At 36.5% G+C, this 15,593-nt stretch overlaps 1 protein-coding gene across 1 annotated transcript in view; it reads left to right on the top strand.

Moving 5' to 3' along the window:
• The first annotated feature begins 1,204 nt into the window (after positions 1-1,204).
• LOC149980697 (uncharacterized) overlaps positions 1,205-15,593 on the top strand; it is a 34,864-nt gene continuing 20,475 nt past the window's right edge. The window contains exons 1-2 of the mRNA XM_090185652.1: positions 1,205-1,325; positions 8,297-8,341. Coding sequence (XP_090041778.1) covers positions 1,205-1,325; positions 8,297-8,341 — 166 coding nt within the window. The remainder of the gene's footprint in view (positions 1,326-8,296; positions 8,342-15,593) is intronic.

The raw sequence follows: 15,593 nt of genomic DNA, 5'->3' as shown, positions 1-15,593 counted from the left end.
GGATGGACAGTCTAGAAGTCACTAGAGTTTAGAGAGTTAGTGATCGACACGTTGAGATGGAACGCACCTGTCTTCTACTCTGTGAGTTTAATATTATCTAAATGGTTTATTATATATATGGTTCAATGTCTAGATATGATTTTTATATCTGTATGGTGTAATATCTATAATGTTTAACATCTGTATAGTTTAATATCTATATGGTTTAATATCTATATAGTTTAATATCAATATGGTTTTATATCTATATAGTTTAATATCTATATAGTTTAATATCAATATGGTTTTATATCTATATAGTTTAATATAAATATGGTTTAATATCTGTATAGTTTAATATGAATATGTTAATATCTGTATGGTTTAATATGAATATGTTAATATCTGTATGGTTTAATATCTATATAGTTTAAATTCTCTATTTTGAATATCTACATTGTGTAATATCTACATTATAATTCTACATAGTTCAATATACATAGGGTTTTATATATATATATATGGTGTAGAACTGGAAGTGTTTAATATCAATATGGTTTAATATTTACAAGGTTTAATATCTATATAGTTTAATATCTATATAGTTTACTATCTATATAGTTTAATATCTATATAGTTTAATATCTATATAGTTTAATATCTATATAGTTTACTATCTATATAGTTTAATATCTATATAGTTTAATATCTATATAGTTTAATATCTATATAGTTTACTATCTATATAGTTTAATATCTATATAGTTTACTATCTATATAGTTTAATATCTATATGGTTTGATATCAATATGGTTCAATATCTATATGGTTTAATATCTATATAGTTTAATATCTATATAGTTTAATATCTATATAGTTTAAAATATATATGGTTTGATATCAATATGGTTCAATATCAATATGGTTTAATATCTATATAGTTTACTATCTATATAGTTTAATATCTATATAGTTTACTATCTATATAGTTTAATATCTATATGGTTTGATATCAATATGGTTCAATATCTATATGGTTTAATATCTATATAGTTTAATATCTATATAGTTTAATATCTATATAGTTTAATATCTATATAGTTTAAAATATATATGGTTTGATATCAAAATGGTTCAATATCAATATAGTTTAATATCTATATGGTTTGACATCAATATGGTTTAACAGCTTTCACCCCTAAAAGGCTAAAAGAGAACATTCCATATGGCCAATTCCAAAGAGTCCGCAGAATTTGCGATCAGGAAACAGACTAGTGTCAAATCTGCTGAATTGGAGAATGGCTTCTTGAATCGGGGCTACAGCGTTCAGGTCCTGAAAGATGCAGGTATAAGGGCTGGATTACTTGACAGAGAGAACTTGTTGCGAAGGGGAATGCCTCGTGATACATCAGAGAGAGTGTATTTTATTACAAAATACAGCACTGAAGCAGAGAGCATTAAAACAATCATTAAAAATAATTGGGGAATCATCCAAAGTGATACGCTACTACACCCACGTCTTTCCTGAACCGCCAGTCATAAGATTTAAGAGATGTCCTACCCTAATGACAAATTAGTCCACAGTTATCTTCCGGGTGACTCTCAAAACACTTGGCTGGAACACAAACCCAGGGGCTCTTTTAAATGTAACCAGTGCAACAATTGCAGTAATATTGCACAGAATAAGTATTTTGTTGACACAGCTTCTAAAACAGAGTATTACTTCAAGCATTTCATTAACTGCAAAACCACTCACGTCATCTATAGATTGGAATGTCCACAGTGCAAGGTGTTCTACATTGGAATGTCCACAGTGCAAGGTGTTCTATAGAGACACCTTCAAGAGCGCTTAGCGGAACACAAGTACGCCATACAGGTAGGTAATGAAGACTACCCCATGGCAAGGCACTACAAGTCCTTACCCCATGGCAAGGCACTACAAGTCCTTACCCCATGGCAAGGCACTACAAGTCCTTACCCCATGGCAAGGCACTACAAGTCCTTACCCCATGGCAAGGCACTACAAGTCCTTACCCCATGGCAAGGCACTACAAGTCCTTACCCCATGGCAAGGCACTACAAGTCCTTACCCCATGGCAAGGCACTACAAGTCCTTACCCCATGGCAAGGCACTACAAGTCCTTACCCCATGGCAAGGCACTACAAGTCCTTACACCATGGCAAGGCACTACAAGTCCTTACACCATGGCAAGGCACTACAAATCCTTACACCATGGCAAGACACTACAAGTCCTTAGACCATGGCAAGACACTACAAGTCCTTACCTCATGGCAAGGCACTACAAGTCCCTACACCATGGCAAGACACTACAAGTCCTTACACCATGGCAAGACACTACAAGTCCTTACCTCATGGCAAGGCACTACAAGTCCTTACACAATGGCAAGGCACTACAAGTCCTTACACCATGGCAAGGCACTACAAGTCCTTACACCATGGCAACCCTGCCTCCCTACAAGCTATGGGTATTGATCATATTCCGGCCTCTATTAGAAATAGAGTCTTAAACAGTTAAACCAAAGGAAAAGTTTTTGGATTTACAAACTACAGGCCACTAAGTACCCTGGTTTAAATAGAGATATGGATTTACAAACTACAGGCCACTAAGTACCCTGGTTTAAATGGAGATATGGATTTACAAACTACAGGCCACTAAGTACCCTGGTTTAAATGGAGATATGGATTTACAAACTACAGGCCACTAAGTACCCTGGTTTAAATGGAGATATGGATTTACAAACTACAGGCCACTACGTACCCTTGTTTAAATGAAGATATGGATTTACAAACTACAGGCCACTAAATACCCTGGTTTAAATGGAGATATGGATTTACAATCTACAGGCCACTAAGTACCCTTGTTTAAATGAAGATATGGATTTACAAACTACAGGCCACTAAATACCCTGGTTTAAATGGAGATATGGATTTACAAACTACAGGCCACGAAGTACCCTGGTTTAAATAGAGATATGGATTTACAAACTACAGGCCACTAAGTACCCTGGTTTAAATAAAGATATGGATTTACAAACTACAGGCCACTAAGTACCCTGGTTTAAATGGAGATATGGATTTACAAAGTACATGCCACTAAATACCCTGGTTTAAATGTAGATATGGATTTACAAACTACAGGCCACTAAGTACCCTGGTTTAAATGAAGATATGGATTTACAAACTACATGCCACTAAATACCCTGGTTTAAATGGAGATATGGATTTCTCACCCTTCCTGTAGGGTTGGTGATTTCTTTGTACTCCCTGACGATGGGCCATGCAGCCGAAACGCGTTGGATTTTTAAAACTTTGTTTCTATTGAACATGCCATACAAATAAAGGCATTTTAATGACTTATATGAAGAGTGCCTTGGTCCTCCTTTCTTTTTGATGACCAAGTCACCCCTGTTACCAAAGAGCACCTTCTGTCTACCAAAATGTACTATTGTGTACCTTAGAAGCGCCTCCCTTCCTCCTATTTTTTATGGTTAAATGTCTGTAGAGTTTAATATCTATATAGTGTAATATCTGTATAGTTAAATAATCTATATTGTTTAATATCTATATGGTTTAATATCTGTATAGTTTAATATCTATATAGTTTAATATCTATATAGTTTAATATCTATATAGTTTAATATCTATATGGTTTACTATCTATAGTGTTTAATATCTATATAGTTTAATATCTACATAGTTTAATATATATATTTTGTAATATCTATAATGTTTAATATCTATACAGGTTAATATCTATATAGTTGAATATCTGTATAGTATAATATCTATATGGTATAATATCTATATAGTTTAATATCGATATAGTTAAATATCGATATAGTTTAATATCTATATGGTTTAATATCTATATAGTTTAATATCTATATGGTTTAATATCTATATGGTTTAATATCTATATAGTTTAATATCTATATAGTTTAATATCGATATAGTTAAATATCGATATAGTTTAATATCTATATGGTTTAATATCTATATGGTTTAATATCTATATGGTTTAATATCTATATAGTTTAATATCTATATAGTTTAATATCGATATAGTTAAATATCGATATAGTTTAATATCTATATGGTTTAATATCGATATAGTTTAATATCTATATGGTTTAATATCTATATAGTTTAATATCTGTATAGTTTAATATCTATATGGTTTAATATCTATATAGTTTAATATCTATATAGTTTAATATCGATATAGTTAAATATCGATATAGTTTAATATCTATATAGTTTAATATCGATATAGTTTAATATCTGTATAGTTTAATATCTATATGGTTTAATATCTATATAGTTTAATATCTACATGGTTTAATATCATTATAGTTTAATATCATTGTAGTTTAATATCTATTTGGTTTAATATCTATATAGTTTAATATCTATATAGTTTAATATCTATATGGTTTAATATCTACATGGTTTAATATCTATATAGTTTAATATCTGTATGGTTCAATATCTATACAGTTTAACATCTATATAGTATAATTTAGTTTAGTTTAAAATCTATATGTTTCTTCTTTCTTTCTTCTTTCTTTCTTCTTTCTTCTTATCAATATGGTTTAATATCTATGTAGTTTAATATCTAAGTAGTTTAATATCTCCATGGTTTAATATCTATATAGTTCAATATCTATATAGTTTAATATCTTTACTGTTTAATATCTATAGTGTTTAATATCTATATAGTTTAATATCTTAAGTAGTTTAGGATCTATATGGTTTCATATTGATATGGTTTAATATCTATATAGTTTCATATATATATAGTTTCATATTTTTTAGTTTAAAATCTATGTTACTAAGTAGTTTAATATCTGTATGGTTTATTATCTATATAGTTTAATATATGTATGGTTTAATATCTATATAGTTTAATATCTATATAGATTCATATCATTATAGTTTAATATCTGTATAGTTTAATATCTATATAGTTTAATATCTATGTAGTTTAATATCATTATAGTTTAATATCTATATGGTTTAATATCTGTATAGTTTAATATCTATATAGTTTAATATCTATATAGTTTAATATCTATATAGTTTAATATCTATATGGTTTTATATCTATATAGTTTAATATCTGTATGGTTTAATATCTGTATAGTTTAATATCTATATAGTTTATCATCTATATGGTTTAATATCTATATAGTGTAATATCTATATGGTTTAATATCTATATGGTTTAATATCTATATGGTTTAATATCTATATAGTTTAATATCTATATAGTTTAACATCTAAATGGTTTAATATCTGTATAGTTTAATATCTATATAGTTTATCATCTATATGGTTTAATATCTATATAGTGTAATATCTATATGGTTTAATATCTATATGGTTTAATATCTATATAGTTTAATATCAATATAGTTTAATATCTAAATGGTTTAATATCTATATAGTTTATTATCAATATATATTATTATCTATATGGTTTAATATCTAAGTAGTCTAATATGAATAGTTCATATAGTACATATAATATATGTATGGTTAATTATCTATATAGTTTATATTTAGATATAGATAGATATATTGGACACATATTTTTAACCCCTTTTTATTGTTGGTACAAACTACCTCCATACTACCATTCATTTGTATGGGTTACCTTCAGATGAAAGTTTAATATCTATATTTATCTCCATACTACCATTCATTTATATGGGTTAATATCTATATATATCTCCATACTACCATTCATTTGTATGGGTTACCTTCAAATGAAAGTTTAATATCTATATTTATCTCCATACTACCATTCATTTGTATGGGTTACCTTCAAATGAAAGTTTAATATCTATATTTATCTCCATACTACCATTCATTTGTATGGGTTACCTTCAAATGAAAGTTTAATATCTATATTTATCTCCATACTACCATTCATTTGTATGGGTTACCTTCAGATGAAGATTTAAGGTCCCCCTGCTCAAGCCAGCGCATGTCCAGGCCCGTTTGAGGTTTGCCAATGACCATCTGGATGATCCTGAGGAGGAATGGGAGAAGGTCATGTGGTCTGATGAAACAAAAATATAGCTTTTTGGTCTAAACTCCAGTCGCCGTGTTTGGAGGAAGAAGAAGGATGAGTACAATCCCAAGAACACAATCCCAATCGTGAAGCATGGAGGTGGCAAAATCATTATTTTGGGATGCTTTTCTGCAAAGGGGACAGGACTACTGCACCGTATTGAGGGGAGGATGGATGGGGCCATGTATCGCGAGATCTTGGCCAACAGCCTCCTTCCCTCAGTAAGAGCATTGAAGATGGATCGTGGCTGGGTCTTCCAGCATGACAACAACCGGAAACACACAGCCAGGGCAACTAAGGAGTGGCTCCGTAAGAAGCATCTCAAGGTCCTGGAGTGGCCTAGCCAGTCTCCAGACCTGAACCCAACAGAACATCTTTGGAGGGAGCTGAAAGTCCGTATTGCCCAGCGACAGCCCCGAAACCTGAAGAATCTGGAGAAGGTCTGCATGGAGGAGTGGGCCAAAATCCCTGCTGCAGTGTGTGCGAACCTGGTCAAGAACTACAGGAAACATGTGATCTCTGTAATTGCAAACAAAGGTTTATGTACCAAATATTAACTTCTGCTTTTCTGATGTATCAAATACTTATGTCACGCAATAAAATGCAAATGAATTACTTAAAAATCATACAATGTGATTTTCTGGATTTTTGTTTTAGATTCCGTCTCTCACAGTTGAAGTGTGCCTATGATAAAACATTTCAGACCTCTATATGCTTTGTAAGTTGGAAAACCTGTAAAATCGGCAGTGTTCTCCCCACTGTATATTCATACTACCATTCATTTGTATAGGTTAACTTCAAGTGAAGGTTTAATATCTATATATATCTCCATACTTCCATTCATTTGTATGGGTTAATATCTCTATATATATATCTCCATACTTCCATTCATTTGTATGGGTTAATATCTCTATATATATATATATCTCCATACTACCATTCATTTGTATGGGTTAATATCTCTATATATATATCTCCATACTACCATTCATTTGTATGGGTTAATATCTCTATATATATATCTCCATACTACCATTCATTTGTATGGGTTAATATCTCTATATATATATCTCCATACTACCATTCATTTGTATAGGTTAATATCTCTATATATATATCTCCATACTACCATTCATTTGTATGGGTTAATATCTATATATATATATCTCCATACTACCATTCATTTGTATGGGTTAATATCTATATATATATCTCCATACTTCCATTAATTTGTATGGGTTAATATCTATATATATATATCTATACTACAATTCATTTGTATGGGTTAATATCTATATATATATATCTCCATACTTCCATTCATTTGTATGGGTTAATATCTATATATATATCTCCATACTACCATTCATTTGTATGGGTTAATATCTATATATATATCTCCATACTACCATTCATTTGTATGGGTTAATATCTATATATATATATCTCCATACTACCATTCATTTGTATGGGTTCATATCTATATATATATCTCCATACTACCATTCATTTGTATGGGTTAATATCTATATATATATATCTGCATACTACCATTCATTTGTATGGGTTAATATCTATATATATCTCCATACTACCATTCATTTGTATGGGTTACCTTCAGGTTTAATATCTATTTCTCCAGACACGGTGGAAGGTCATAGAGCAAGACACACTTTTAAAAAAATATATATATATATAAGAATATCTGTGTTGGATTGAGATGATTTTTTACCAAAAACACAGATAAAAACTGACACATTTAGTTGGGGATTTTGATATTATGTTAAATAGATTGAAGCATTAATGTGTCAATAGACTCTAAAGGAAATTAATATATGTGTTGCAGCTCAGTGTTTCCATCATGTACCATAGTGATAGTTCTCTCTGTGTGTTTCAGTGTTTCCATCATGTACCATAGCGATAGTTCTCTCTGTGTGTTTCAGTGTTTACATCATGTACCATAGTGATAGTTCTCTCTGTGTGTTTCAGTGTTTACATCATGTACCATAGCGATAGTTCTCTCTGTGTGTTTCAGTGTTTACATCATGTACCATAGCGATAGTTCTCTCTGTGTGTTTCAGTGTTTACATCATGAACCATAGTGATAGTTCTCTCTGTGTGTTTCAGTGTTTACATCATGTACCATAGTAATAGTTCTCTCTGTGTGTTTCAGTGTTTCCATCATGTACCGTAGTGATCGTTCTCTCTGTGTGTTTCAGTGCTGTTGAGTACACTGGTATACTGTAGCCTCGGACAAGGTGGAGGTGAGTACATTTATCTATATTCATCACCTGTTCTATAATAGTAACATTTCTCTATATTCATCACCTGTTCTATAATAGTAAATTTTTTCTTCTCCTCCTCTTCTCCTCATCTCCTCCTCCTCCTCTTCTCTCCTTTTTCTCATATTATTTCCCCCATCTTTCTCCTCTCATAGTAAATTCTAATTCCATTATGTTTGATCATGTTAGTACAGTCTGTATGTGTCAAACATCTCAGAGTGCTGATCTGGGATCAGGTCCCCCTGTCAGCCCATGTATGTTATTCATAGTACAGGCCCTGTATCTCATAGTGCTGATCTGGGATCAGGTCCCCCTGTCTGTCCATGTATGTTATTCATTGTACAGGCCCTGTATCTCAGAGTGCTGATCTGGGATCAGGTCCCCTGTCTGCCCATGTATGTTATTCATTGTACAGGCCCTGTATCTCAGAGTGCTGATCTGGGATCAGGTCCCCTGTCTGTCCATGTATGTTATTCATTGTACAGGCCCTGTATCTCAGAGTGCTGATCTGGGATCAGGTCCCCTGTCTGCCCATGTATGTTATTCATTGTACAGGCCCTGTGTAGGTTATGCTTTGTGATCTTAAAGTCAAAACTGGTCCTAAGTCAGCAAACTTCATAAGGCCCCAGGTGTGTGTGTGTGATATTTTCTGGTGTGTGTGATTCATCTCATATCCAACCCAACTCCAAATACTGTATCCTACCATGACCATATCTCAGTCACCCGCCTCTATCTTTTTATGAATGTACTATGACTAGTTGTCCATGAATGTACTATGACTAGTTGTCCATTAATGTACTATGACTAGTTGTCCATTAATGTACTATGACTAGTTGTCCATGAATGTACTATGACTAGTTGTCCATGAATGTACTATGACTAGTTGTCCATGAATGTACTATGACTAGTTGTCCATGAATGTACTATGACTAGTTGTCCATGAATGACCTATGACTAGTTGTCCATGAATGTACTATGACTAGTTGTCCATGAATGTACTATAACTAGTTGTCCATGAATGTACTATGACTAGTTGTCCATGAATGTACTATGACTAGTTGTCCATGCACTAACTGCTCTCTGGATAAGAGCGTCTACTAAAATGTAAATCTAAAAATGTGTCGGACATCTGTGTTTCCGTGGTTTGATGGTTTGGCCTGATGGTTTTCTGTGTTTCCGTGGTCTGATGGTTTGGCCTGATGGTTTTCTGCAGCCTCTATCCCAAATGGCACCCTGTTCCCTTCATGGTCAAAGGTAGAGCACTATACGGAGGCAATAGAAACTCTATTTTCACCCAGTGGCATCATATACACAATGTAACAGACACAACCCACTGGGCCTGTCCTATAGACACCATGTAACAGACACAACCCTCTGGGCCTGTCCTATAGACACCATGTAACAGACACAACCCACTGGGCCTGTCCTATAGACACAATGTAACAGACACAACCCACTGGGCCTGTCCTATAGACACCATGTAACAGACACAACCCTCTGGGCCTGTCCTATAGACACCATGTAACAGACACAACCCTCTGGGCCTGTCCTATAGACACCATGTAACAGACACAACCCTCTGGGCCTGTCCTATAGACACCATGTAACAGACACAACCCACTGGGCCTGTCCTATAGACACCATGTAACAGACACAACCCACTGGGCCTGTCCTGTAGACACCATGTAACAGACACAACCCACTGGGCCTGTCCTGTAGACACCATGTAACAGACACAACCCACTGGGCCTGTCCTATAGACACCATGTAACAGACACAACCCACTGGGCCTGTCCTGTAGACACCATGTAACAGACACAACCCACTGGGCCTGTCCTATAGACACCATGTAACAGACACCACCCACTGGGCCTGTCCTATAGACACCATGTAACAGACACAACCCACTGGGCCTGTCCTATAGACACCATGTAACAGACACAACCCACTGGGCCTGTCCTGTAGACACCATGTAACAGACACCACCCACTGGGCCTGTCCTATAGACACCATGTAACAGACACAACCCACTGGACCTGTCCTATAGACACCATGTAACATACACAACCCACTGGCCTGTCCTATAGACACCATGTAACAGACACAACCCACTGGGCCTGTCCTGTAGACACAATGTAACAGACACCACCCACTGGGCCTGTCCTATAGACACCATGTAACAGACACAACCCACTGGGCCTGTCTTATAGACACCATGTAACAGACACACGTTAGTTGTTTCTCTGTAGACACCATGTAACAGACACAAGTTAGTTGTTTCTCTATAGACACCATGTAACAGACACAAGCTAGTTGTTTCTCTATAGACTCCATGTAACAGACACAAGTTAGTTGTTTCTCTGTAGACACCATGTAACAGACACAAGCTAGTTGTTTCTATAGACACCATGTAAAAGACACAAGTTAGTTGTTTCTCTATAGACTCCATGTAACAGACACAAGCTAGTTTTTTCTATAGACACCATGTAACAGACACAAGCTAGTTGTTTCTCTATAGACACCATGTAACAGACACAAGCTAGTTGTTTCTCTAGACACACCCTCTATTTAGGGCCAGATAGCATGCTAGTTTGCTCAGTTTAATTCTTTCCGATGTTTCAAGTAATTATCTTTTTGTTTTCTCATGATTTGGTTGGGTCTAATTGTGTTGCTGTCCTTGGGCTCTGTGGGGTCTGTTTTTGAACAGATACTGCCCTAATTCTGCTCTGCTTGTGTTTTACAAAAAGCATATTTTTGCAGAAATCTGTATTCAGAGTCTCAATTGGGTGTTTCCATAATGGGCAAAGTGTTTTTTAAAGGATTGAAGCATTTGTAGCCAGATCCTGATTGAAAGGTCAAGTTTTATTGTTTTTGCTGCTATAGAAGGCCCTTCCTGCTTTATCTGTTAGATCATTCACAGCCTTGTGGAAGTTACCTTTGGTGTTGATGTTTAGGTCGAGGTAGATATAATTATTTTTATGTTCTAGAGCAACTGTATCTAGATAGAATTTGTATTTGTTGTCTTGGCGACTGGACCTTACATACCTGAAAGGAACATTTTGGCATTTGCTGTATGATCAATGAGAAACTCCATATTGAAAATATACGGTCCCTTACTAGACGTCCGCAAATGTTTGTAAAATTCGCGGGTGGAGGCGGTCCGTGCACCGGGGCCAGATCTTCCGGGAAGTCATCGAACGGAGTCTCTCGGACATTCGGTTTTCGTTTTATAACATTTACAAATTTGGTCATTTTTCTGCTGCCCCGGTAAATTCCACCAGAAGGCAAATGGAATCTTATTGCAAATGTACAAAACATCACCAATCACGACATGGCCATTTCTCCTAAACGGAAAAGACTTCTATTCTGCCCTTGAGTTGCGTTCCCATGCAAAACTAGACAGATAGCTAACAACTAAGTTGTAATAAAACTCACAAGGCGTGACTTTTCTTGAATTAATATATTGAAAACGTTTATGTTGTGAAACTGCAAAATACAGAAAAGAATATACTTTAGTATTCAATTCACACCGACAGTAGCTGTACATTATACATTTGAAGTTGCATAAATACAAAGCACGTGCTAAGGTACCATGCATCTGGCATGATACCAAACCATATAGCTAATTGTTACTCATATGGTAATTGGCTCCTTTCATTACTCTAATAATGTACAACCATTTATGTAGAATAACAAAGCATATTACACTAGGAACAGTAACAAAACTACAGTATTGTATATTTTACAATTCGTTTGCATGACGCACGAGCAAAGTAATACAGCTAACGACATACATGAAAGGCATTGCAATTTGTGAGTAAATGCAACCAACATTGATACGTAAGCAACTCTATCAATAACAAGATTATAATCATTAGCTAAATGCTTGAATTGAACTTACAAACAAATATTTTCCAAGGCTGAAGCGTGACAAGAAATAACTACATTGAAAGACCTGCACCGTAGCGTTGTTTGTAGCTGCTTCTATGCGTGCAGAACAAATTCTCTACTTCCTGTTTGCGTAGTCTTTCTAAGTACCAGAAACATCCACTAGGGGGCAAATAACACCATTGGACACAATGAAAATCCAATTGAACCATTGTAATAAAATAATCTGTTACCTTCTAACAGGATGGCAGCACAACTTCAAAGACGAAACTTGGTGAGCATAGTTTTGGCATAATGGGCAGTTAGCCCCAAAAATGATGGCGTCGAGGCCTTTTTGAGTTAAGGCCATTTTTCTGGGATTAAAGGTTAAAAACGAAAATAGAGCGCTAATTTGACTGCTTCACGTCAAAGCACTTGAACCTACGGAGTCAGGAAAAACAGAACCAGCCATTTATCTATCGTAATTTACAAGAAATCATACAAAGTACAATTGGTGATGGTCAAAGAAATGTGTTATTTTTATAGATCCAGATCCAGTTGCGGCATGTTCAGACGTTAAGGTTTCGAAATCACACACACTCATTCAACCCTCTGTAAATCAGGTTTTAACATAAAGATTATGAGGATATGTATTCACTTTCAGCCTCCTGTGTCAACCGGTAGTGCCTTTAGGGGCTGTTTCGAAAGGTTAAAAAAGTCACATCTTTCCAAAACTTCACATGTGTGACTAGGTAACCCTCATGAACTGTAAATCAGTCATTTCTCCCATCAGACTTCCAAGAAAAACTCACACATAAACACAGCAAGGATGGAGTGACAAAGTGTGGGGTTTAGAGACAAATAGAGCCTGCAATAGTTACCTTTGTTCAATTATCAAAAAACCTTCAGGCTCTGAAACTTTTGTTATGTGGCTCTAGAAGGTTCTCAGACCGAGAAACAGCCTCTTACATTTGCAATAACTTCAACTCATTTTGACCATCACGAAAATGACAACATTTAGAAATGTCCAAGAGTTGCAAGACTAGGTGCATTGAAACCACCTTGGCCCATAGAGACGGACCCTAATGTTTCTGTCCGATAGCTCATTCAAGGACCTCATAGCAACACCCAGAAAATGTGGATTTTCAGCACCAATTAAGGTCTCTGCTCGGGCTCCAAATGAACTGTGAACTATGAACTGCTCTGAAATATGTGATAGTTGGCTTCTAAACGAGTTGGAAAAAGTGGGTTTGGTGTCAGAATGATATCTAATTGATTGATTGACGCTGACCTGCTGGCTGACTTTGTCCATTTGCAATATGTTTAAAGAGTGAAAAAACATCACCAAATGGACATGATGAAATCAACACAATGAGAGATGGAAAGGAACCAGAATCACTGCCCTGGCCATCCCGAGTTCATCGGGCCAGTCAATTTAGCATTTCTGCAGTATTTTTGAGCATGTCAAATTCGTGATGGTAAATGCCCATTGAAACATATCGCAAATGGACATCCCGGCGCCTGAGATTGGAACGGGTTACCAGGAGCACATTTAAAAAACATATTTTAATGCCTTTAGGGGGGTGCAAGGGGTCCACGGTTTCGTAATGGAGCACCCCCCCCCCCCCCATGCCAATCCAATTGGGGGCGCCCCTGGTTATTTTGGACATTTTTTATTTAAAAAAAAACAAGTTAAACAACAGAGTCCCACTTCTCCCTCATCATACATGACAAATGGACCATCTAGGTTGATTCATGGCTTAACATAGGGCAATATACACTGCTCAAAAAATAAAGGGAACACTTAAACAACTTAAACAACACAATGTAACTCCAAGTCAATCACACTTCTGTGAAATCAAACTGTCCACTTAGGAAGCAACACTGATTGACAATAAATGTCACATGCTGTTGTGCAAATGGAATAGAAAACAGGTGGAAATTATAGGCATTTAGCAAGACACCCCCAATAAAGGAGTGGTTCTGCAGGTAGGGACCACAGGCCACTTCTCAGTTCCTATGCTTCCTGGCTGATGTTTTGGTCACTTTTGAATGCTGACGGTGCTTTCACTCTAGTGGTAGCATGAGACGGAGTCTACAACCCACACAACTGGCTCAGGTAGTGCAGCTCATCCAGGATGGCACATCAATGTGAGATGTGGCAAGAAGGTTTGCAGTGTCTGTCAGCGTAGTGTCCAGAGCATGGAGGCGCTACCAGGAGACAGGCCAGTACATCAGGAGACGTGGAGGAGGCCGTAGGAGGGCAACAACCCAGCATCAGGACTGCTACCTCCGCCTTTGTGCAAGGAGGAACAGGAGGAGCACTGCCAGAGCCCTGCAAAATGACCTCCAGCAGGCCACAAATGTGCATGTGTCTGCTCAAACGGTCAGAAACAGACTCCATGAGGGTGGTATGAGGGACCGATGTCCACAGGTGGGGGTTGTGCTTACAGCCCAACACCGTGCAGGACGTTTGGCATTTGCCAGAGAACACCAAGATTGGCAAATTCGCCACTGGCGCCCTGTGCTCTTCACAGATGAAAGCAGGTTCACACTGAGCACATGTGAAAGACGTGACAGTCTGGAGATGCCGTGGAGAACGTTCTGCTGCCTGCAACATCCTCCAGCATGACCAGTTTGGCGGTGGGTCAGTCATAGTGTGGGTTGGCATTTCTTTGGGGGGGCCGCACAGCCCTCCAAGTGCTCGCCAGAGGTAGCCTGACTGCCACTAGATACCGAGATGAGATCCTCAGACCCCTTGTGAGACCATGTGCTGGTGTGGTTGGCCCTGGCTTCCTCCTAATGCAAGACAATGCTAGACCTCATATGGCTGGAGTGTGTCAGCTGTTCCTGCAAGAGGAAGGCATTGATGCTATGGACTGGCCCGCCCGTTTCCCAGACCTGAATCCAATTGAGCACATCTGGGACATCATGTCTCGCTCCATCCACCAACGCCATGTTGCACCACAGACTGTCCAGGAGTTGGCGGATGCTTTAGTCCAGGTCTGGGAGGAGATCCCTCAGGAGACCATCTGCCACCTCATCAGGAGCATGCCCAGGCATTGTAGCGAGGTCATACAGGCACGTCGAGGCCACACACACTACTGAGCCTCATTTTGACTTGTTTTAAGGACATTACATCAAAGTTGGATCAGCCTGTAGTGTCGTTTTCCACTTTAATTTTGAGTGTTACTCCAAATCCAGACCTCCATGGGTTGATAAATTTGATTTCCATTCATAATTTTTGTGTGATTTTGTTGTCAGCACATTCAACTATGTAAAGAAAAAAGTATTTAATAAGAATATTTCATTCATTCAGACCTAGGATGTGTTATTTTAGTGTTCCCTTTATTTTTTTGAGCAGTGT

Source organism: Oncorhynchus mykiss, chromosome 9 (assembly GCF_057628025.1).
Source record: "Oncorhynchus mykiss isolate SJ-2025 chromosome 9, ASM5762802v1, whole genome shotgun sequence".
NCBI lineage: Eukaryota > Metazoa > Chordata > Actinopteri > Salmoniformes > Salmonidae > Oncorhynchus > Oncorhynchus mykiss.
This window is presented reverse-complemented; position numbering and strand designations above follow the sequence as displayed.